The sequence below is a fragment of the Eurosta solidaginis genome, chromosome 2, assembly GCF_040869045.1.
Source record: "Eurosta solidaginis isolate ZX-2024a chromosome 2, ASM4086904v1, whole genome shotgun sequence".
Lineage (NCBI taxonomy): Eukaryota > Metazoa > Arthropoda > Insecta > Diptera > Tephritidae > Eurosta > Eurosta solidaginis.
This window is the reverse complement of record NC_090320.1, coordinates 49,018,899-49,043,772: the sequence shown is the minus strand read 5'-3', so window position 1 is coordinate 49,043,772 and position 24,874 is coordinate 49,018,899. Positions and strand designations below refer to the sequence as shown.

General features: G+C 37.4%; 1 protein-coding gene across 6 annotated transcripts in view; it reads right to left on the bottom strand.

The window, feature by feature from the left end:
• Positions 1-3,867: 3,867 nt before the first annotated feature.
• Positions 3,868-24,874, bottom strand: part of LOC137239690 (probable basic-leucine zipper transcription factor N) — a 133,044-nt gene continuing 112,037 nt past the window's right edge. For all 6 annotated transcript variants that reach the window (XM_067765275.1, XM_067765270.1, XM_067765271.1 and 3 more), the window contains exons 3-6: positions 10,489-13,545; positions 10,282-10,419; positions 4,381-4,588; positions 3,868-4,240 (exon numbers count right to left, since the gene is read on the bottom strand). In XM_067765275.1, coding sequence (XP_067621376.1) covers positions 3,930-4,240; positions 4,381-4,588; positions 10,282-10,419; positions 10,489-13,545 — 3,714 coding nt within the window. In that variant the 3' untranslated portion in view covers positions 3,868-3,929. The remainder of the gene's footprint in view (positions 4,241-4,380; positions 4,589-10,281; positions 10,420-10,488; positions 13,546-24,874) is intronic.

The following is a 24,874-nucleotide window of genomic DNA, read 5'->3' as shown; positions in this document are numbered from 1 at the left end:
GAAGTTGGATATCAACTTGATAACTATCTGGCTTAAGAATAATTGGAACATGATGTTGGATGTCAGCTCCGGAACTAGATATATATTTCTTAAGGCTGGAGAAATATTTTTTCTATGTTTGTTGGGTAAACAAAATCCAGCTGTTGCCGTATCTACAAATTATCTAGATAATAAAATATCAATGTTGCTGTACAAAAAACCGCACCCCAAAGGCGGCCTTAAACTGTGACTGAAAAACTGCTCAGTAGTTTAACTGGAGTTTAAATTTGACTAGAGTTTAAGCAAACTTAGTTTAAGTTTAGCTTAACCAATTACTGAAAAACCGGGACTAAATAAAATCACTAAGATGAATGAAGCTTAATTAAAAAAAAAACTAGGGATGTGGAAGTCACGCATTCAAGAGGTGAAGGTTGATTTATTTATTCAAGTGAGTATCTAATTTATGATTTTTATTTCTAGTTTTCAAAGCAACTGCCTTTAATTTTCTTTTAAAGGGCGTTTTATAATTTTTCGTTTCATGAGCTGTCCTATATTAATCTAGGCTGAAATATTTCATATAATTGTGTTTAATGAAAAATTTTATTGCTCCGAGTTGCTCTACTTTTGTGTTTCACGAGTCTTCTCAAAACTAAACTAAACAATTTTAACATTAATATGAGAATCCTTCATATTTAAATCAGATTGTTCATTTGAAAACGGGAACTTTTCAATTTAAAATCAGACTTGCCAAATTATAATGAGAATGTTTCATTTTAAATTGAGAAGTCTATATTTCAAAATTGAATAAAATAAATAAATGTAAGGCGCGATAACCTCTGAAGAGATTCTAGGCCGAGCTTTCTTTAAAGTTTGCAGACCAGATTGACTGAATTTTTGTATGTGTGCGTGTCGGGTATTTGACGCTTGCCCCGCGACTATCAAATAAAAAGCCATCAATCAACATTTGCATTGAGAAACCGTAGCGTTCGGACGTGAATATGCCGTCATCGGATGATGACTTTTTTTTACTTGCAACTACAGCAGTTTTCTTAAATAATAAAAAAATTAATAACAATTTTATTAAATAATAATAAAAGCTTTACATTCCATAAAGCTGCTAAACAGTGATAATTTTCAATAAATTTTAATATGAATTGCTGTTCTTCTGCGCACTTGTTCATTTTGAATGTCGACACAAACTAAATACAACACTGCGTTTTGTCAATCACACCCCGCGACTATCAAATAAGCTAGCGTCAAATGAAAAAATCAACAATTTTTGATTTTCATCAACGTGTAGCCGACAACAAATACGTGTGTCACGAAGTCACCCAACTGCACTAACACACACAAAATTCAGTCAATCTGGTTGTAAATCGCGGAAGGTTCAAAAGTTCAACTTCAATGAAGAGCTCAATTGACAACCAGATCAGAAAATTTTAAATAATAAACACGCCATTGGAAATGGGAAAAATGCATTTGAATATCAAAATGTGTATTTTAAAATGAGAACACCATGTTTAAAATTAAAAAATAATTTGAAAACAAGACATTTTTTTTTAAATATGAGAATATTGTCAACTATCATTTGAACCTCATTTGTTTAGGGTGAGAATAAAACAAGGTTTGAAGATTTCACTGCGCCCTTAGATCTTTGTGCTTTTTTCTTCTTCAAAAAACTTCTCCCAGGATTAGGTCCTTGAGAAAATCAAGATATTTATTTTGGATAATAAGGCGTATATACTTATATTCTTTCCAGCCTAAGTTAGCGAAGATATGATAATATAACCCTTCAGAACAGGGTACACAGCAGTAGATGAAGTAGTGCTGTAACTTTACACATAAAATACTAAGGCTGTAGGCAAATAAATAGGATAAATTTTTTATAAGAAAATCTTTGTCATTTTAAGTTAATGATTTCTTATTATCAAATCGGCTTTTGAAATGGTTCTAATTCTACATTTTAAATGAAATATTCTCAGCGATGGCAGCCGTGGTGGGATGGGAGCGTGCTCCGCCTACCACACCGAGGATCCTTGGTTCACGCCCCGGGCAAAGCATCATACAATTTTAGAAACAAGATTTTTCAATTAGAAGAAAATGTTTCTAAGCGTGGTCGCCCGTCGGCAGTGTTTGGCAAGCACTCCGAGTGTATTTCTGCCATCAGAAGCTTCTCAGTGAAAACTCATCTGCCTTGCAGTTGCCGTTCGTAGTCGGTATAAAAACAAGTAGGTCCCATTCCACCAATTTGTAGGGACAATTTAAAAAGGAGCACGACGCAAATTGGAAGAGAAGCTCGGCGTAAAATCTCTTCGGAGATTATCAATTGCGGCTGCATGCTCGCCAAAATGTAGGGGTCCTGATTGAACGTCGCACTCAGTATTTTCGTGTGTAGGACAGTCGGTAGCATAATGCCATCGACGTGGATGTTCAATATGGTCGATATTTGCTTTGTAGACGCTGTAAATAAGGTCGCCTAGGATTTGGCCAGTGACAGTGTTAGATTTCGCGAGCTGAAAAAACTGGAAAGACTAGGGAGATAGTCGTTTATTTTATAGCATAGCTGATCAATGGATTGGGCGGGATCTGTTGCCATTGTTGTGCACACACCAGCAATGGTACCTCCTTCTGGTTACTTTTGATCCTTTTTTCAGCATTGGTTGCTTATCCCTATTTTTTGTTTGCTTTCAAATTAAAACAATTTTTCGAGTTACATTTAAGCTTAATTTTATTGAAAATTAAAATTGGTAATTGGTAGTTTCGTTATTAGTATCGTTAAGTTTAGAATAAAAAAAAACTCAAGTGATATATTGTGAAATAAGATACATTTACAGAGTAAAAGTAAACATTTACAGCATTAAAAAAAAAAGTTTTAATAATAAAAAATGTATGTATGTACATATTATGTAGATGATGTTGTTTAATATTGAAACATAAAATTTAAGGGAAGTTCTCTATGTACTTAAATATATGGGAATTTCTTAATGGATATTTTATAAATATGTATTGATATTCATGCAAAGTTTCAAAACTTAAACTTAAGTACGAAAGCATAATTAAAAAAATAATTTAATTTTTGTTTAGAAAGTTGGCAATTTCTTTATTAACAAAATGTAAGTTGAGAATTTCGCTCTAAAAATATTTTATTTGAACAATTGAATTGAGATTTCACGCTTTAGGCAAGAGCAATAAAATGAAAGCTTTTCCATACAGCAATGAAAGCTTGCGCTAGAAGTGTGAAAGATTTTGCTATAAACGTGAAAGCTTTCGCTATGAGGGTGAAAACTTCCTACTTTCTGGCTCTCTTCCTGCTATGAACATTTATAACATATATTCAAACGTGTGATTCCGAACTACAGATTACGAAGAAAGCTTTTAAAGTTACAAAACTGGTAAACGCGTGAGCTTTTATACACCAACTGTGGTTAATATTTTAAACATTCGTCCTGACAACTAATTATTAACGTAATTTATGACTGTATTAAAGCTTTCAGCTTGTTGTACTTTCAGCAAAATACAAAGGCTTACTCGTTGTATCGAATATTTTCATATATATATGGAAGCACCAAAGATTCTGTTGTTTGTTTAGAAACCAAAAGGTCGTATTACAGTATAAAAAATAAAAAGTAAAATTATGTAGCTTTAAATAACCAATAAAAACTATACAAACATATTAACTAACTTTAAAGCATTCCACGCATTAGCGTTAAAAGCTGGTAAAGTGCCCCTTGCAAGATTTACTTCACTACTTTGCTAACAACCGAATTAGTTCCTTTTCAGAAGGTGCTTACCTTGCATTTTTTATAACCGCCAAAAATCCGGTGATTTTAAAATATTTTCTCTATATTTTCGTTGCTTAAATAAACACTTAACCGTTTTTTCCTTTCACTATTTGCTAACTTAATAATTTCGTTTTTTTGTAATGCTTTGCAGCTTTTCGTACTTTAAGCTCACGCTAAAACACCATCTAATGCATGTATAACGCCATTCGTTGCCGGTATATTTGAAGTAATCATTTGCGCATCATTCACTTTAATCTTGCCCGCTGATGTTTTTTGTAAAATTACAGTTTTACCAGTTTGTAATGAATCTTTGACTTGATAGAAACGCATACCAGCTGAGAACAGTGAGCCGGGTACAATGTGTTTCATAGCAAATTCTTCGGCAGCATCTTTGTCATTGAAAAGTTTTTCCAAAGTATCGGATTCCATGTCGCGGAAGCTTTTATCTACTGGCGCGAAAACGGTATAGATTTTGATGCCTGACAAGATAAATGGTAAACAAGTAATTAGAAAGCGTAAATAACTTGAATGTATTCAAAAGTCTCAAAAACTGTATATGATGAAAGCTTAAAAGCTCCTAAATTCAAAGAATTTGAATATAACTTTCCCTACAAATTACCTTTGCTTTGCAACTTTTCCGAAAGTCCCGAAGTGTACAGAATTTTTAGGAAGTTTGAGAAACGATTTTCACGATCAGACTGTAGGGTCTGTAGAATATCACCAACTGGTAGCGGGAACATGACACGATCGACGGCATGCGCCACTCCTTGCGGTATCTTTATGTCCTTCTTGTTTAGTAAGACCATGGCGCCGTTAATTGTTGTGATCTATATATTAAATATAGATGAAAAAAAGAATGATTTCAAAAGAAAGATCAGAATAAGATGAGGTTCGAGACAAGAACTCAGCATATTTTGACACTAAGGATACAGAACCTCCAGTGAGAGTTTTAACACAGGCAACACCTATTTAATAATTGTCGTATTAATTTTTCCCTAGCAAACTTAGAGTCTTAGCAGTGTAAAGATCCATCAGCCTTTTGTAAAGGGACTTTCAAGTTACTTTGAGAAGTTCGTACTATTGACGGAGTCGTTTAGAAATAATTAATACTGACTTATGGCAACTGCGAGACGAGGATCGATGCCACCTGCTCCGGTTGAGAATACACTCCAATTGCCAATATTAACCCATGACACAAACATTTATCGAAAACCCCGACTTTGGATAAACTGTCCGGAGATTAAAAGTAGACGACGTGCTGAAAAAGGTTAGCAATATAGCACTAAGTGACTGGATGACGCAATTTTACAATCTGCCGTGCAATTGCTTAGAACAGACCCGTCTAGTATGTTGAAGCGGATACCTTGATCGAAGCTCAGCCGAGCGCTTGGTCGTTGTTGTTGTATCGATAAATACACTTCCCGAAGGTTTTAGGGAGTTTGATCGAAGATTGATGGTCCTTTGCCGGATATAGATACGTTCCGGTAACAACCACCACAAAAGTACAAGCCCGACCATCTAGGAGACAATTCCGAGTGGTTGTTATCAAAACTCCTCAGAAGGAACCTCGCCACTGAAAAGAAGAAATGTTTTCACAGTGCCAGACTGAGGCGCTTCTATCCAAGTTTAGATTGCAAGCGGTCGACGAAGTTCAGCAGAGTGCTTGGTATTGATTTTTATCGGAAGGGACCTCAGCACTAAAAAGAAGAAATGTCAGCACAGCACCTGACTAAGGGGCTTCATGTCAGACTGAAAGTAGCCGACGAAGACACAAAGTTTCCAAAGGACGCTATCTGTTGCATATATATAATTGTTGTATTCTACTTGTGATTTTATACGAACATATTTATATAATTAGCTTTGAATATTTATCTTGTTCTGTCTTGAGAAAGAAACAATTTTTTTATTAACTTCAATAAATTCTTACTGAAAAGAACATACTCTGCTAAAAGGTTATGGCCCATCAGCCTTAAAATAAATATACATATTATATAATTTCAAACCATAATCAGGAGCGATGAACACGTTATCGATGGTGCAGAATATGGAGAAGCTTGTTGGCTTCGAGAATTGGTCAACATGGAGTTTCGCAATGAGAACACAGCTGGAGCTGGAAGATGGCTGGAAATGCATTGAGCCAGAAGAACGTCAATGACTAGATGCTATTAAGGATCGAAACGCACGTTGTAAGATAATCCTAGCATTGGACAAAAGTTTATAAGTTCATGTAAAAGATGCTGTGACTTCAAAGCAAATTTGGAATGCTTTGAAAAATCTTTTCCAAGATACGGGTTTGGATAGGCGCATAGGTCTACTGCAACAGCTTTGTAGCGTGCAATTGGTGGATTGTTCAAGTGTTGAGGAATACGTAAGCAAAGTTGTATCTGCTGCACAGAAGCTTAACGATATTGGGTTTATTGTGAACGATGAATGGGTCGGAAGTCTTTTATTGGAAGGATTACCTGACGAATACACGCCTATGATTATATGAGTATAGAAAGCAATGGTAAAACTATTACTGCAGATAGCATTAAGCAAAAACTCTTACAAGATGTAAAGTGGAAACCGTCATCATCAAATGGTGCTCTTATGGTAAAAAAAGGGAATTCCAGGCGTAAGAAACCAAAAATAAAGAAGAATAAAATACATTGTTTTAAATGTGATGGTATTGGTCACTTTGCATCGGAGTGTCCAACAAATAAAAAGGTAAAAGATAAGAGCATTACTAATTTTGCTGCATTTCGTGCCCAGCATTCTACCATTGAGTGGTATATAGATAGTGGAGCTACGGATCACATGACAGCAGATGTAAAGCTTTTTCAAAAGATGGGTAAGTTTAGTGGCAAGATTAAAACAGCCAATGGTAGCTATCTGGAAATAGAAGGAAAAGGTGATGTTAAGTTAAAGGGAACCTTGTTAAGCGAGCCAACGAGTTGTTCAAGTTGAATATTAGAAATGAAAATTCGTATTGTACACAAAGAGTGAGTCGTATGAAATTTGGCACAGACGGTTTGCACATTTGGGATTAGATAACATAAAGTTATTAACAAAAGCATATGTGGATGGTATTCAGTTTAAAGGTGAACAGAAAACTTCTTGTGTTTCCTATTCAATGGGCAAACAACACTGTATTAGTTTTCCACCAGAAGGATCAAGAGCATCGAAAATACTAGATACTGTGCATTCGGATGTTTGTGGGCCTTTAGAGGTAAAGTCGTTAAAAGGAAATCGATATTTCTCAACTTTTATAGACGACTATACTCGAAAAGTTGACGTTTATTTCCTTAAGTCAAAGGATGATATTCTGAATTGCTTCAAAGGATTTAAAGCAGAAGTGGGAACCAACAGAATACTCATATAAAGATCCTACGAACTGATAATGGAAAAGAGTTCGTAAATCATTTAATGAAAAGGACCGGTATTGTACACCAAACCACAGTTCCTGATAGTCCGGAGCAGAATGGTTTGGCAGAAAGAATGAATCGTACTTTGATGGAAAGAGCGAGGTTGATGATGAGCGATGATAATTTACCAAAATTCTTTTGGGCTGAAGCTGTTAATTGTGCTGCATATATTTTCAACCGATCTCATAAATTGCTACACAAAACGCCAGAGGAATTGTGGTCGGGTCGCCAGCCAAACGTAAGCAACTTTCGAATATTTGGTTGTACTTGTAATGTCGCATATACCTAAGAAAAATCGACGAAAATTAGATCCAAAGAGTGAAAAATGTATATTTGTTGGATATTCTACAACAACCAAGGGATACAGGGTATAAATTTTAAGAAAAAGAAATGTTTTTATTTGTCGTGATCTTATATTTCACGAAAATAATTTTCATTACTCTGGCGAGAAATCTTCATCACATAAGAAAATACCAATTTATACTGCAATAGTGGGGTAAAATAGTTTTGGAAGTTGTGATGCCGTTAGTTTGTTTGAGTCATGTCCATATCTATCAGCAAATGCACGTGAAGTGGGGGATAGTGATATGGTTTACGTTGAGGAAGGAATTCCAGAGAGGGTAATACTAGAGAACGAGGAACCTTTGAATGAAATATCAACGGAGTTGCAGATACCCACACTTAATAATGAAGAAATAATGTTGCCAACATTGCGTAGAAATGAGAGGATAGCCAAAATGAAAAGGTTTGCATATAGCGCCGAGGTATTTGAAAGTTCAGACCCAATAAGTTTAGAAGATGCTTTGTCAAGAAAGGATAAAGAGAAGTGGGTAGAAGCAATGAAAAGTGGAATTGATTCTTTGATCGAAAATGAAATATGGGAGTGTATTGACGCGCCAGCTAGAGTTAATGTTATAAAAAGTAGCAGGAAGGAAAAGTATGTTACAAAGCACGTCTCGTGATGAAAGGATTCACCCAGAAAAAGGGAATTGATTACGATAAAACCTATTCACCTCTAGTAAGATATTCATCCATAAGATATCTTATAGCGTTAGCAGTTAAAATAAAATAAAAATAAATGTAAGGCGCGATAACCTACGAAGAGATCTAAGACCGAGCTTCTCTTCCTATTTGCGTCGTGCTCCTCTTGCTTTTCCCTACAAATTGGCCGGACGGGACCTGCATATTTTATGCCGACCCGAACGGCATCTGCAATGCAGATGAGTTTTCACTGAGAGCTTTTCATGGCAGAAATACACCCGGAGCGCTTGCCAAACACTGCCGAAGGGCGACCCCGCTTAGAAAAATTTTCTTCTAATTGAAAAACCTTATTTCTAAAAATTTGATGTTGCTTTGCCCGGGGTGTGAACCCAGGGCATACGGTGTGGTAGGCGGAGCACGCTACCATCACACCACGTTGGCCGCGTTAGCAGTTAGATATGATATAGATTTACCAGATGGATGTAGTGACTGCATTTTTACAAGGAAAGCTTCACGAAAATATATATGCTGAAATTCCAGAAGGAATTGCAATTGGCACAACGGGTCAGGTGCTCAAGCTTAAAAAAGCGGTATATGGTCTTAAGCAGTCAAGTCCAGCGTGGAACATAAAACTAGATAGGACATTGCAGAAATTAGGCTTAAAACGTTGCAAAGTAGATCCTTGTATTTACTATCATCAAGATGGAAATAAAAATGACTTTTCTGGCAATTTATGTAGATGATACACTAATGTTTAGTAATGAGGCACAATATCAGGAAAATATGGTTTCAAATTTAATGAAAGAATTCAAAATGAAATTTTTAGGTGAAACAAATTATTGCTTAGGAATGCGTATTTGCCGTTGTCGAGACGAAGTTTATTTAGACCAGGAAGAATATATCGACGAAATATTAAAAAATTCAACATGAATGAAAGTAATCCTGTACGAACACCAATGCATATTAACACGAAACTGTCAAAAGATCAGTCACCAAAAACCGAAGAGGAGATAAAGGAAATGGCAAATGTTCCATATCAACAAGCTATAGTTAACTTAATGTATGCATCTCAGTGTACGCGCCCAGATATAAGTTTCGCATTCAGTAAGCTAAGAAAGTTCAATAACTGTGCAGGCAAAGAACATTGGGCAGCTGTTAAAATATTGTTTCGATATCTTAAAGGAACAAAATCAATGAAAATTAGATATAAAAAGAACTCCACTAATGATTTTTGTACATATTCAGATTCCGACTGGGCCAGTGATAGTGACGAAAGGCGATCGGTTACGGGCTATGTAACTATATTCCAAGGAGGTGCAATTTCTTGTGCAACGAAGCAAAAACAAACAGTTGCGTTATCCACAACTGAAGCTGAGTATATGGCGCTGTCAGCAGCAACGCAAAAAGTTTTATGGTTTCGACAAATTCAGGCTGAAATTGATCCTAGTTTCAACACTAAGCCAGCAACAATTTTCTGTGAGAATAAAAGCGCAATATATTTAGCTGCTACAAACAAATATTTGGCTAGGTCTAAACATATTGATATCCGACATCATTTTATCCGCGAGAAACAAGAATCAAAGACAGTTATCTTTACCGGAATAAGCACAAACGACATGGTTGCGGATAATTTGACAAAGCCAGTTCCTTTTGAAAAACATTTGTTTTGTTTAACGCAGATGGGACTTCAATTCCATAAATAATGTTCGAGTGGGGGTGTTGCATATATATAATTGTTGTATTCTACTTGTGATTTTATACGAACATATTTATATAATTAGCTTAGAATATTTATCTTGTTCTGTCTTGAGAAAGAACATTTTTTTTTATAAACTTCAATAAATTCTTACTGGAAAGAACATACTCTGCTAAAACTATCTTTGACTTATTACAAGGGGCCAAAAGACTCAACTGTTATCTGAAGTCTAATTTTATGTCGGGATCCATATGAATCTCATCTTAAAGAAATTGAATGCAACCAAGTGTGAAGTCAATCTCTTGCATACCAAACTATAGTGCTTTGATAGCCGTTTGGCTGATACAGTAAATTTATACTATAGCATTTAGGCTAGCATCCATTGCTCTCAGTCCTCTTCCAATTTTGTTCTAAACACTTCAAGTGTTTGAATACTCACAGTCACATCATTCCATTCCTGATCATGCATTGTATATTGATTAACGCGCAATTGCGTGCCCGCCAATGATACACCCGTCATTTCATCCTGCAGTGTAGCTATTTCGAAAGCACCCGGGATCACATGATGCAACAAAAGCTTAAAAGATTAAGCAAAATAGTTAATCGGATTCATAAAAAAAAAAAGACGAAACTCAAAAACACTTACCCCACTCAACAATCTCGGATTCGCCTTAAACTTTTCCTCTGCACGCTCGGGTCCGCCAAGTTGTACCAGCAAATTTTTAAACGCCTTATCTGTCGGTATGAAAATCGTATACGGTCCCGTTTCATTCAGTATGCTATCCAAACCCGATTGACGCAAATACTTAGCCATAGCGAAAAGACCATTTGACTTCAATATTTGTATTAAATCCTCACTGGGATTCGTTGAACTACTGCTACTGCTGGTAACTTCCGCTGCCTTTTCGGTATTCTCCGTTTCCTGCACTAAGGTATCGGTGTAAGGACCCGATTCACGCGCCGCATCAACCAAACGTTCAGTGACAGCAAATGGTGTCGAGGTCTCATATGAAACTGGCGCTGGAGATGCACTGTAAGTATGTGCTGGTGTTGTGTAATAAGTAGAATGGCTAGATTCCGGTACTGTCGGTTGCGCTTCGGCCGCGCTTGTACGATATATTAGAGGCGCATAAGTAGTTGGAGGATAATCGCGCGCGGATGTACGCGTTGAATGGTATTGATGGCGTACTGGTGATGTGCGCGCAAATGGGAATTCTGTGGTAGTGGTTGTACTTGTCGTTGTACTTGGTGTAGTTGATGTGGTAGTGGTGCTACGTGGTGTTGTTGTTGTTGTTGCAGTGCTAACTTTTATAATACTACCACCTTGTATTTCGACCACTTCATCATTAGGTAGAGTGAGGCGTGAAACTGAGGGTGGTAATTTGATTTCACCGCTGCGTATGCGCTCCAAAATGCTCTCCACCTCAGCGCCAGCTTGCTTTGTTTCCTTTTCGCCATTAGCTTTCACACCTTGTATCTTAAAACTGCCATCCGCTTGCTCTTCGAGGTAAACATATGTGGCTTTCTTTTTTGGTGGTGGTAAAGTAGGCGCGGGCTTCTGTGCGACGGCCGGTTTATTCGAGCTCAAACCTTCAATTTCATAACCATCTGGTATGAGGCCGCGTTTTGCTAATTCTTCAAGCGTTGGTGGTTCATCGGAGTCAGATTGTATGATTGCTGAGCTCGCAATGCTGTTAGCGCCACTTGAAACACCCTCAATATCGCCTCCATACAAAGAAGCCAAATTAGAAAGATCAACGCCACCTGGTAGCGTCTGCGGATCAATGGCTGCAACTGGATCAGGGGAGCGCGTAATTTGCACCTTGGAGCCATTAGGTAAGGCTAAATCTTTGGAGTTCTCTGGCGCTATATCAGCTAAACTCAATTTGCTGTTAGTTTGCGCTGCACCACTCGTCACACCTGTAGAAACTCCCTGCTGCGCGAGTAAACTCTGTAGTTGATCTTGCGACAGCGCTTGCTGACCTTTAACCAAATTGGGATCAGTTGTGCGTATGACCTGCACACGTTGCCCATTCGGTAGCACTAAATCCATTTCGGAGTATGTTTTGTTATCCACATCTTTTTGCGGCGCTTCAGCCAATGCTGCCTTCAATTGCTTGAGTAGCTCATCACGTCCGATAGTCTTTACCGACTTTTTGCCTGGTGTTGTTTTCATGCCATATTTGCCAAGCTCAGCCTTCACTTGTGCGTATATGTTTTTGTTGGGTTGCTTGCTACTTGGTAGCGTTGTAGCCTCGGTAGTGGTTGTCGTTGTGGTGGTAGTTGTTGTTGTAGTGGTTGGGTGTTCCTCATGATACTTTTGCAAAGCGGACGAAAAGAGATGTAATTCAGATGGATCCACTGGACGACTGCGTGGTGGCTGGTAACTATGATACTGCGGTTGCTGCAGAGGCAACTGCTGTGGACGTTGCTGCAAAGTGGGCGCCAATTGTTGTTTGATCGCTTGCTGTTTGGCCAAGAACTCCTCATGTTGTTGACGCACTTTATTTTGCGATTTCTCATATTGTTTTTGCACGAACTGTTCATGTTTTTGTATGAGCTTTTGTTTGTATTCCTGATCAGCGGTTTGAGGTTGTGGCGCAGGCAATGTGGAGTATGGGGAGCTTACAAATTGTTGTTGCTGCAGTTGATGCTGTTGTTGTTGCGGTTGCGATAGCGGAAACGAGGTTGACTGTAAATTAGGGAAGATCTGTGGTACAGGCAAACCTAAATTGGGCGTTAGTTGAAAAGTGCCACTCTGCTGTTCCTGCAATGGCAATTGTTGGTAGTTCGTTTGCTGTTGTTGTTGCTGTGGTAAAGGTAATAAAGCTGGCTGCTGCTGCTGTGGCTGGTTTTGATAGATCACCTGCGGCGCAGTTGAGAAGGCAGCCTTCAAAGGCGCTTGCGCAACGCTTTGAGTCTGGAAGGTTGGAACTGGCAGTGCGCTCGGCAATTTCTGCTGTGTTTGTGGTGGTGCAAAGTTCGCAGCAGGTGAAGGCGCTTGCGGTTGTTGTTGGTACACGCTATTTGGCAACGTTGAATAGATCGGTTGTTGCAATGGCGGCGGTGATTGCGTTGGTGCCGCTAGCGCCTGCGAATGGAATGGTTTGTTGTTGTAAGAACGTTGTGGCAAACTTTGTTGTGGACCAACTTGTTGATTACCAAAATTGCGCAATGTTAAAAAGTTTTGCGTATGTTGATCAACGAGCGGCTGTTGTTGTTGTGGTGGTAGAGGTTGCTGAAATTGTTGTTGTTGTTGATGCTGTGGTGGCTGCTGCTGCTGCTGTTGTTGTTGTTGTTGCTGCTGCTGTAGAGGTTGTTGAAAACGTACTGGCAGCTGTGGCACATATAATTGATTTTGTGTTGAGCGTTGATAGAGCGAGTTCTGTTGATATTGCTCGTTGTTGTTGTTGTTATTGATATTATTGTTGATGCCATTAGAATTTGGATTGATGACGTAATTGCCACGTCCATTGCTACTGGCCGGGAAGCGTGTATTCACGTTTGGTTGCGTTTGTCGATTGCGTTGTTGTTGTGTTTGTATCGGCGCTTCCACATTTGGATGGCTTTGCTGTAGGTAATATTGTTGTTGGAGTGGTGGTTGTTGTTGTACCTGTCTCTGCTGCGTGTGCTGATGCACGTCCGCCAATATATGCTGTTGAGCGGAAAGCTGTCGGCGATATTGATTGTTAAAGGGAATGGGCTGAAATGAGAAAAAAAAAACGTTTTAGATAAATTTTTGTAAATCGTTTTAAAATTTTTATTTTTTAAATATTCTAACTGAAAGTTTACTTCAAAAGTTGCGCATTACATAAACATTTTTGTATAAATATATTTCTTTAAATTTAATTAGTCATTTTTGATTTATTTTAAATTTATATTAAAAAAAAATCCGATCATTTTTATCAGGACAAAAAGAAAACATTTTGTATAAGTAATTTTTTTTTTATTATTTTAATCATATGAAATTTGTTTTTAATTCTTATAAATATTTGTGCCAAAAGACTATAATACAAACACTGAAATAAAAATTTTTATAAAGAGATGGCTGTAGTAAACTTTTTAAATACTTTCGTATTACTTTTAAATACTATTTAAACATTTTTTAACTTGTTTAATTATATGAAAAAAAAAATCAAAACAAAAAGAAGTGGTTTTGTACAAATAATTTTTTTTAGGAAAATAAAGGAAAAATTTTAAAAATGTTTGCATGCAAACTTTCTTTTATTGAAATCTTATTTTTCTATTACTGAAATCTTTTTTTAATTAAAATAACCATTTTAATTTATATACCTTTTTTTTGCCATGAAAACATAAAAAAAAATAACAAGGAAAACAATTTTCTGTAATAATAAAAAAAAAAAATGCAAAAAAGGCTATTAAAAGATATTAAGAAAAAAGTAAAATTCCTTTAATATATTTCAAAAATTCGTTTAATACCATTTTTTACTCTTAAGTAATTTTTTTTTCAAAATATTTTTGTAATTAGTTTTTTTTAACTTTTGATTAATTACTTAAATTTATATAACTTTTTTTTAATTATGAAAATATTAAAGGAAAATAAAAAATTGGAGTAATTTTCAAAAACGCTTTTAAAGGTTATATTTGAAAAAATTAAAAAATAATTAACACATTAAAATCGATAAAAAAAATTGTAATCCCTACTTTGCTGAATTTTAATCTCTATTTAATTTTTTGAAAAATTCTTTTTATGTACGTTTTTAGTTAAATATTATTTTTTTTAACAAAATAATTTTTTTGTTTAAATTTTTTCAAATTTTAAAATTATTTTTTTTACTTTATATAATATTATTAAGTTATGAGAATACAAAAAAATAAAATAAAAAAAAAAAATAATAAAAAAACTATTAAAAGATATTTTTGGAAAAGCTTTATACACTAAAATCGATAAAAAATAGCTTTCCCTTTTTATTTTGCCAAATTTTTACCTATATTGTATTTCAGTATTTATTTAATGTTATAATTTTCTGACCGAAAAAAGCCAAAATCGACACTTCGACCTATAGAAAACGTCTAGTGATTTTTTTTACAAAAGTTCCGAATATTAGAAAAATTTGTAGCCTTTTTGATTTTCCAATACAGCCCTTTAGTTTTTAGCTAAACATTTTTTTCCAAAATATTTTTTGAATTTAAAATGTTTCTTAATATTAAAATAAATATTGCAGGGATGCACCTTAACGTTAAGCTAATCGTTTATCAAAAAATTTCCACCGTTTCCGTTGAAACACTTCGAAATATTATCGATAAAGAAATTATCAAGATAAATTGTATCTCGTTTTTAACCGAAACGAAAAGCTTTCGTTTACGTTAAAAACGTTAACAAAAACGTGATACTTTATGTTTGAATTGTGCTGGCAATGCTATAGCCATGGTGAAGCCGTAAGGTGGTAACAACGAGGGCACATACACACACAAACTCCATGTAATTTGTTTGTGTAATTCGTTGGTGGTAATGTCAAAAATACTCTGAGAAATGTTCGTACTGTCAAAATTCATGAGAAAAGTTGCAATCAGCTTGGCGAATGCTTTCACCTTTATTGACTCCGCCATCAACCAGCTTTGCCAGCATAGTTTTAAATTAATAATCAACATAAACGATTTGATTTCGTTTTGATATGGCAGAAAACGAAACGAAATCATTTCACTAATTTGACGTTTTTAACGTTAATAAACGAAACGAAATGACTTTGTTTCGTTTATTAACGTTAATTATCGTAACGAAATGATATCGGTTCGTTGGTTAAGCATGCCTGAAATATTGTATAAGGGGACTTAGAGTATACACGCGACAGGTATGCCTGTATTCTGTTTGCTTAGCAGCCGAGGTTTTGGCGATCCCAAGTTTCTCATGGAGCTAGGGAATGGGGGCTGGTTGACCTAAAAGTTATCAGAACGTACCGCATCTATATCCAGTAAAGGTCCATCAACATTGATAACACTCCGCAAAACCTTCGGAGGGTGTCTTAATTGTTACAACAACAGCAAGGATTAAATGATTGGTCTATATACTATGTGTACACCTCAAAAAACTCTTTCGATGCTAATAAAAACTAATTTAAACAACTTAAAACAACTCCTCTCATTATATAATTTCCACTATCGAAAAAGAAAACGTAACAACCAACAACAATGACCTCTCAATGTCAACGTCACACATTTGCTAGCCGTAAGTAATACACTTACTCTATTTTCACATCTGCCAAAAGTAGATGTTGCTACTTTTATTATGAAATAGCTACAGGCTCTAACATATCCACTTGTTGTAAGTAGCTAAAACCTGTAACTAGAGAAAAGGAAAAAATCATAAAACTGGAGCAATGCAAGTTAAACTGGCAAAAATTTGCTAAGCATTGAGTGTGCGCTGGCGCGACAATTTCAAGCGCAAAAACTACGCATCGAAATTGGTTCAAAGTCTTGTGTGTTGCAACTTGTTTGACAGCTTTATGTTCGTTGATTATTCATGAGTATTTTTTTTGAGCTTACAAAATTGAGTTGAACTAGTTTGTTGTTGTTTTTGATGACAATTATTTGATTAAGTTTGGCAATGGATGGAGTTGTGTAGGATTGGTCAAGTAAGTGAGGCTGTAAAGCTGTTTATCTAATATTTTTCGAGATATACTGGATATCTTTTTAACTAATATTCTTATCATCCCATACTCGGCGAATCTTTTACACAAGTAAGAGTCTGTGCCATTTAGTGAAGGCAGTCGAAATTGAGGTATTTTGGTTCTGTTACTGAAAAGTATCAATTTTGCCTTGCTTTGTTTGATATTGAGTCTGCTCGATGCAGTCCAGGTATATGTAAAATGCTCAGCGTGACCCGCAGGAGTTCTTTTAAAGTTGATTGATGCCATTACCTATCTCGTTCAGTGCTACAACCCGTTGTATTGGGGAGAGAACGATTCGGATCATTGTCATCGAGCTATCATTCGTTTGTATTATTTTGTTTTTAAGCTTCAATTGAGTCCATCCGCTAGTCTCTATGTTGCTGAAAGCGCTCTCTAAGTCTAAGAAAGTAGTAAGAGTGTAATGTTTGTAATAAAGCGATTCTTATGTCGAAAGAATGAACTCATGGATGGCAGTTTCCGATGACCTTTTCTTCATGTATGCGTGCTGTACCTTCTCTAAGGTTTGGTCTTGTAATTATTGACCTAATATAGATGTCCTAAAGCCCATCAAGAACCTTTAGGTTAAAGTGTGTGAGGCTTATTGGCCTCTAGTTTTTGGCATTTGCATGTATGCCTCTGCGCGGCTTGGTTTGAGTGAGTTGTTTACAAGTTCAATATGCATCATATATGGCTCCTATTCATTGTCATATGAAATTTAGGGTCATATCGCAAGACTATCGTAGGAAAAGAAATATGCATGATGGGCTACTAATTAGGCCATTATGAGCATAAAGGCTCTGGATTAAATAATGTGTAATTCCTGTTCCTCCAGTTCGATATTTTGTATGTGATAACCGAGTAGCTCCAGTAGACTCTAATGCGCATTAGCGTCCTAAACATACACAATTTTTTACACTACTACTTTTCCCTATGGCTTTCAAAAGCATACACTACGTTCAAAAAGTACATCTTAGATCAACGATTTGTACTGTATTACTGCTGCCGCGCATGCGCACGCGCATTTTTTTGCACATTGTACGTTTGGCAAAATAATAAACCAGCATACCAAAATAAACAATTATGATAATTACAGTAAAATACAACAATAAAATTACGTGGCGAATAGCGCAATAGGGAACTAAGTAGCTAACAACACGCAAAAGTGGGGAAAGGGGCAAAAAAGAAGTGGTACAAAATTGTTTGCGGCTACCGCAGCACTGGCTCAGTAGGCATACTTATTATCAACTATTACTTAATTTGCTATCTTTGTTGTGTAACGCATCATTTTACGCTTCTCTATCAGTTTTTGTTCCCTAAATTGTTTTCAGTTTTAAATTTTTTTTTTATGTTTTTCTTTGTGGGTATTATGCTAAAGTTTGGCCTATTGTTTCATTCAATTGCTTTTCATATTATTACTGCATGCCACAGCGTTGATTGTTTGTTTGTGGTTTTTTATTTATATTGTTTTTTTTTTTATCAAAAACATCATCAGCTACGCATAGCTTAAAGTTATTTCATACAAAATATAGGGAAGAAAGTGCACAGAGCTAGCGGTTTTGGGACACACTAACTGTTATGGACTGAGGCGCGAGAAGTACATATAAGCAAATAACAACCCTGCAAAAATTGTTGGATTACGTGTTCCATTTTCTTCAGGTTGGAGTACTCTAACAATACTCTTTGCAATGCGTTTGCGGACCACCATCAGCCGATCATTGCTCGTTTTTTCACGATCGCGATAACGACACGATGACGATCGAACAGAGTTGCCAAAAGTAAAATATTGCATGCAAATAACTGATAATAAAATTTTACTATGGCAACTCTGATAAAATGCAACCGCGCACTGGTTTTATGTATACATACTATAGTATGTATAGAGAAATATTAGTTTCTTTATTCACGCAAATGCTAAATAACATAAGAATATTCGTAGTATAAAATATAAAAGTTGTATTGCCCCTCTTCATTTACTTTCATTTTAAATTAAATTCACTTCGATAATTCTTTCCGACACAATTCCTCTTTAGTTCTTTAGCATATGATCCTCTGTGGGTGCTCCATGGAGTACTACAGTGAAAGTACTTTGGAAAGTACTCTCACGTATGTACTCTATGGAATACTCACAAACAAAGCGAGAGTGGGACCACCTACTCCTCTCCTAGGACATCGCAATGTTAATTGGAACACATTTTTTGTATGAATACAGATTAGGTTTGGAACACTCCTATACTCCTAAAGAAGTATTCCTTACACTATTTATGGAGTACTCGCGTTTTATGAAGGGAAGTCTAGGCAGACTGCACGCCATAGCTCAATTGAGCCAGACTTGTTTCACACATATTCTTATGCGGCAATTACCCACCGACGTGTGCCGTACGTACGGCCGTTTGTCGTACGAAGCACGTTTGATCGAACTCTCAAGCCCGTAGGAATCATTGTGTGCGTCTGTGTACATGTACATAACATATTTGTGTGTGTATTGTTTACAGATAAGCACTGTTGCCATTGACCATTTTGCATGCATGCTTATGGAAACATCAACTTTTTGCAATTAAATTTTTGATGTTGTAAAAGGCTGGAATTAATATTAAATAAATATAAATAGATTACATATTTATAATCTGCACCTTTACATAATTATTTCGAATTATTTTCACAATTTGTCAAACTTTAATTAGGTGTTTTTGCATAAAACTGCACACGGTCAAAAATTAACGCACAAAAGTTTACTAGGCAACTCTGTCTAGTGAGAGAGCGATCAGCTGACACGTTCATACGGAAAAAATCAAAATTGTTTTGATTTCCACGTTCCGGGCTACGTACGTACGGGCGTTGCACGTCGGTGAGTTTTCGTTTACATTGCACACTCATAAGATAGGTCGTGTCAGCTGACACGTTTTTTCTACGTACGTTCGTGAGTAACCACGGCTTTACTCTTCATCAACAGTCGTTAACGAGACAGCAACGAATAAACACTGCGCACGGCTGTCGCAAAAATGTTAAGGTTCCCTGTGAGAAATATTACGATTGGGAAACGCAATAGGTATGACGGCCTTTCCATATGTAGTTCATCTTCAAAACATTTTTAGGTTTGGGTTTTTACCTTTGTGGGTATGTTATATTAAATAACTTTTCACTACAATATGAGTTTCTTTTAATTATTTTAACAAACGTTGTAACGATTTCATTCTGGAATCCTTTTTTTCTGAGCCAAAAAAAAAAATGTAACTTCAGCACTGCGCAAAACTACTAGTATAGGGTGTTAAAAAAAACTTTGCGAAATAGTAAAAAATTTCACTTTAATGTATCTTTATGTTTTAATTTTTTAGGTCAGCTCCATATATTTGAAACATTTTGTATTTTCGCGGTTGAGGCAAATGTATTATATTCGGAAATATGATTTTTTAAGCGATGGATCGCTTCTATTTATCCGATATTTGAGGGACTTGAAATATTTCAAACTATTTCTACATCAAAAATAAAATTTTCAAAATTCTTGCTATAAATTCATTCTCTGCATGTTGTAATTTTAACCTTAATTTTCTACTGGCATGCTTATGCGCTCGCTCCCACTAATACACTTACTTTTTAATTTTTGCCGACTACTGGCCTAGGACAGTGATGCCTGCAAGATCTTCGTAGGGCTTCGGAATTTTATTCGTCGTTTATCTACACACCGTGTGAGTGCAGCGACTGAAATTCAGCAGTGCCGGCAGTAAATCAGTTTTCGCTTCTACTTCAAGCAGTTAACATCTTACATACAACTTCTGTGCTCAATTTGTTTTCTCCATTCTACTTGGACACATGTGCTACTACAAAAAATGTTGCGTTTGTGTTCTAATTTCCGCTGGCCTTGTGCACCACCGGTTTACGAATATGTGACTAAAGCCAGTTTTCCTTTTTTTTTGCATGTGGGATGGAAAATGCCTAATTTGTGTGTCCGTAGATCAATTACACCCATGAAAAAAACCGCTCATATTTATCGTTTTTTGTTGAAGCCTTCTGTTGTTCCTGCATCTAGTCCCGCTTTTTTGCTCTGATTGCGGTTTATACGAGGCTACTGACTCGTTGCCACTATTCTGGACTGCTCAGCGTTTTCGCTGTAGCATTATCAACAGTTATTTGGTGAACTCTTTCCTCGAGCAATAGTCCGCGCGACTCTTTTCGGCTTGCATTTAAAGAAAGTGTGTTCAGCATCGTCCTCGCATGCATCGCCGTAAACGCACTTAGGGTCTTCGCCCTTTGTTTTTATCTCATACAAATATTTTTTGAAATAGCTGTGTCTGCAGCGCATTTGGATAACGCAGGTATTTACTTCGACAAAGTACCTGTCAGTCCATGCTTCAACATCTTTTATTAGTTTCTCTGTCCATCCGCCTCGTTGTTCATTTCCCTCCGTTTTTACCACAACCTAAACGTTTATTCCCATGTGCTCTTAATTCGCCTACTTTTTTGTTTCCCATAACCTTCTTCTTTCCACCTTTCTAATAGGTCGATGGGATTTGTTTTGCGCTAATCACTTTTACGACTAGTCCTTATACTCTGCGAAAAGCGGAGGCTACTCTCAGAGCTGCTGCTCACTGTACAGCTGTTAGAAGCTTACAACAATTCTTATTACGAAGTTTGTTTGCCAACAGTTCGGTACAGTACAGTAACGTGGATATGGTGATGTCCATCAGCGGTTTCCTCTTGCTTTCTGTTCTTCCTCCGATATTCGCCATCAGCAACGATACCAGTCTAGCTGCCTATTCAGTCGCATATTGAATTTGCGCTGAATATGTTAATCGGGAGTCTAACCTTACTTCTTAATACCTAGTGGACTACTTTCGTTTATGTTATGTTTCCGGAGAATGTTTCAAAGCTAACTTCTAGCGGTGTAAGCTTTTTTATTACGTGTATAACTCTGTTTTTTCCCTGCTGTCAACTGGAGTCCGCACGAGTCTAGCCACTCCTTTGTGCGTCTCATTACTAGATTGAGCTTTATGCGCGCTTCTTCTGTGTTTAGGGCTCTAATAACTGCAGTAATGTGTATCCAACTAAGAGTGAATCCTCAGGATTAATTCTAAGATTTTAAATTTCATCGTAACTGGCATTTCACAGTTCAGGACCAATAATTGATCATCATAATGCTTGGCATTTGACGTTCGTGGTACGTGGAGCTTCTGTGCTGTTTCTACGCTTGTAAGGAGGACTTCAGTTGCGCCTACAGTGCATTTTATGGGCCTGAAGCCACGCTGCCTGAATTATAGTTACATTTTTTTTTTGGTCGTTTACGGTACGTGGTTTGAAGAGCATTTCAAAAATTTTTCCGGCTGTGTCGAGCATGCATAACGGCCTATGCTATTGGCCAATTCGGGCCCTTTTGCCTTTTCCAATTAACTATAACTATAGCCAGTTTTGATCTCTTTATATAGATGGGACTGACTCCTTTTTTCATAAGAGAGACCAGTTGAACCTGTTTTAGCCTTCTACTCTCCTTTATACCCTTACGAATACCGCTCGATATGTCCTTTTTGTAACTCTACGAGTAGTGTCAGACAGCTCCCTTCTGGTACCTTTACAGCCAAGACAAGCTTTCCTTATTCGCCTATGCTTAGTATCGGACAAGTCCTCTCTCGTAAGACAAAAAAAAAATCAATCACAGAGCACTCTATTTAAGGATTTTAGTCGCAAGATTTTTTGCAGTGAACTACTAAACATGATTTTACATATACAGCCATTTAAGACACACTTACACTTACATACGTCTAAAATATTTGCGCATTTCGCGCGTAGTAAAATAATGTAAATTACGCATCACTCATACCGCATGGCGCACCGCCCGCCCACTTGCCAAATGTTACGTTGCCAGTGTAGCCAGTGCAAATTGCTGTAGTTTGATGATTCGTTCATATCATTTCATATCTTTTGTTAGGCGCGCAATTTAATGCAGTTTTGTTGTGGTGTGTATTTTAGAGTTTTTAGGAGTTTGTTTTTCTCGGTTTTTGGTTTCAACACTGCGGTTATCACATCATCGCTAATAGACGTTTTGCAGGTGCGCCACAAAAATTTGTATGCGTTGTATGCAAAAATCTTTGTAGCCATCAAATTGTTGATAAATAATTCTCATTGACTGTCTTAGCTGTGTTAGTGGCTCATTGCAAATGACGGAATTCCAAAGCTTGCAGTGATGCATGTGAATGATGGAATTTTTTTTGGACTGCATAATATCGAGGATGTGTGAATGCATGAGTGAGGGGTAAACGTAGATAATTACGTTTAACTTATGATTTATGTTCTTTATTTAGATGAGCAGAAAATATCTTCCTGGTACGTGAGACTATGCGAAACCTAGCGCAAAAAGTAGCCAATATATTACATACATCATCAACATTGATTGGCGCCTAAACGCCTAAGCGATTTTCGCCGTATCGTAACAAGTCACGTTAGCTTTCCTCTTTTGCGATAACTGACGCCTATCGGCAGCACCAAGTCAAGTCAAGTCTTCTTCCAACGCCTCTCCCGACTCAGCGGAGGTCACCCCTTTCCTCTGCTTCCACACTGCAGAGTCGACTGAAATACTTCCTTAGTCGGAGCGTCTTCGTTCATTCGCATAACAACGCGTTTTAATTCGTTGCATGTTGTCATATCTGCGTAAAGCTCATACAGCTCATTATTATTCCTCCTTCGTTACTCACTTTCGACATCACGAACCGGCCATACATCAGGGCAAGTATGATGAGCGACTTGTAGAGCGTAAGTCGAGAGAGGACTTTACTTTTCAATTGCCTACTTAGTCCACAGTCCTTCCTAATCCTTACGGAGCTAGTGGTGTTATTCAACTTAATTTGGCAGAGCCTTATTAACTTTCCTTAGCAGCCGAGGCTCTGTCGACCCCTATTTCCCCATGGAACTAGGGTGTGGGACGGTTCCTCGTGATGGCAAGGCTTGTACTTTAATGGTGCTTGTAACCCGGAACGTACCGGATCTAAATCCATCGAAGGACCATCAACATCGATAGCACTCCCCTAAATGTTTGAGGAGTGCCTTTATCTATACAACATCAACAACAACAACGCCTTGACAAAAACGATACTTGTATGCGACAACGACTGGGGGCGAAGGTGCACAACGAGGGTTGCAGTTCAATGGGGCACCGAGATCTCATTAGGGTCGTTAGGCATATACAGACGCATGACCATATGGGCAACCACTGTGACTGTGGGTGCACATTTACGCCAAGTCAGCCGCCTGCAATCATATATATCAAAGCTACCTTCCCCACCAGAAGTAATTACTATCATTTCTTCTTCCGACGACTGCATGATAATGGCAACAGAACCTGACCTTTCAATAAACGAATTAGTTTGTAATAAAAATAGTTATCTCACCAGCCTTTCCGCTTTCTTGATCGTTCGATAACGCCCTCACCTTCAAGGTGCGTGCCTCCGAAATTGTGCATTAAGTAAAAAAAGTAACAAAATGTTCAAGTCGCTTGGCGATAAAGAAGCGCTGTTAACAGCTCGTGTGCTACTTACTTGTCGTCAGTCTGTTCGCCTGGTCTAAAAACACACGCACTGGAAAAGGCTGCAGGCCTGCCAAAATGCTGCACTCAGAACTGGTATGGAACTTTTAGAAAACAAATGACCCGCCTCCAAAAGGGACAAGGAAAATCTCCGTAAGCTCTACGATAACAACCGGCACTGCCTACGCAGCCGTTTGATCCAGCATAAGGAGGTCCTAATCCTAATAGCCATTCGGTAAATACCTTCGCTAGGTCACGCCCGGTGAACCCCGTTATCGGTACACATTATCCAACCACTGAAGAAGAAAGCAGCAACGCTCCAGCGGGTTAGGGAACTTAGAATATACCCGCGGTAGGTAAGCCTGTCGTAAGAGGCACCTAAATTACCAAATCGATTCAAGAGGTTTTGTAGTGCAACCCTTTCAAGGGGTTGCCAGCGCAATATATAGCTTCTCTAACACAATTGACAACCTCACCTACCCGTGGCGAATCTTGTTTCATTAACACTCGAGGCTCTGGAGACCCCGAACTCCTCATGGATCTAGGGCGTGGTAGGGCTGGATGGCCTAGAAGGTTGCATGTGGTCATACCAAATCGTTCCCGAGATGGTCGGGCTAGTACCTTTATGGTGCTTGTTACCGGAACGTACTGCATCTGCACCCGGCAAAGGACCATTAACATCGGTAACACTCCACAAGGCCTTAGGGGAGTGTCCTTATCGCTACAAAAACAACAACAACAACAACAAGAGGAACGCAGACTACCAAGGGAGAACCGAGTCACTTGGACCCAACTTCGTTCTGGTTACTGTAATAAGTAAAACTCTAGTCCCGAATCCACTCTGACATATGTAATGTATATCCTGCATGTGATGTGTCCCCATATCACACCAACCA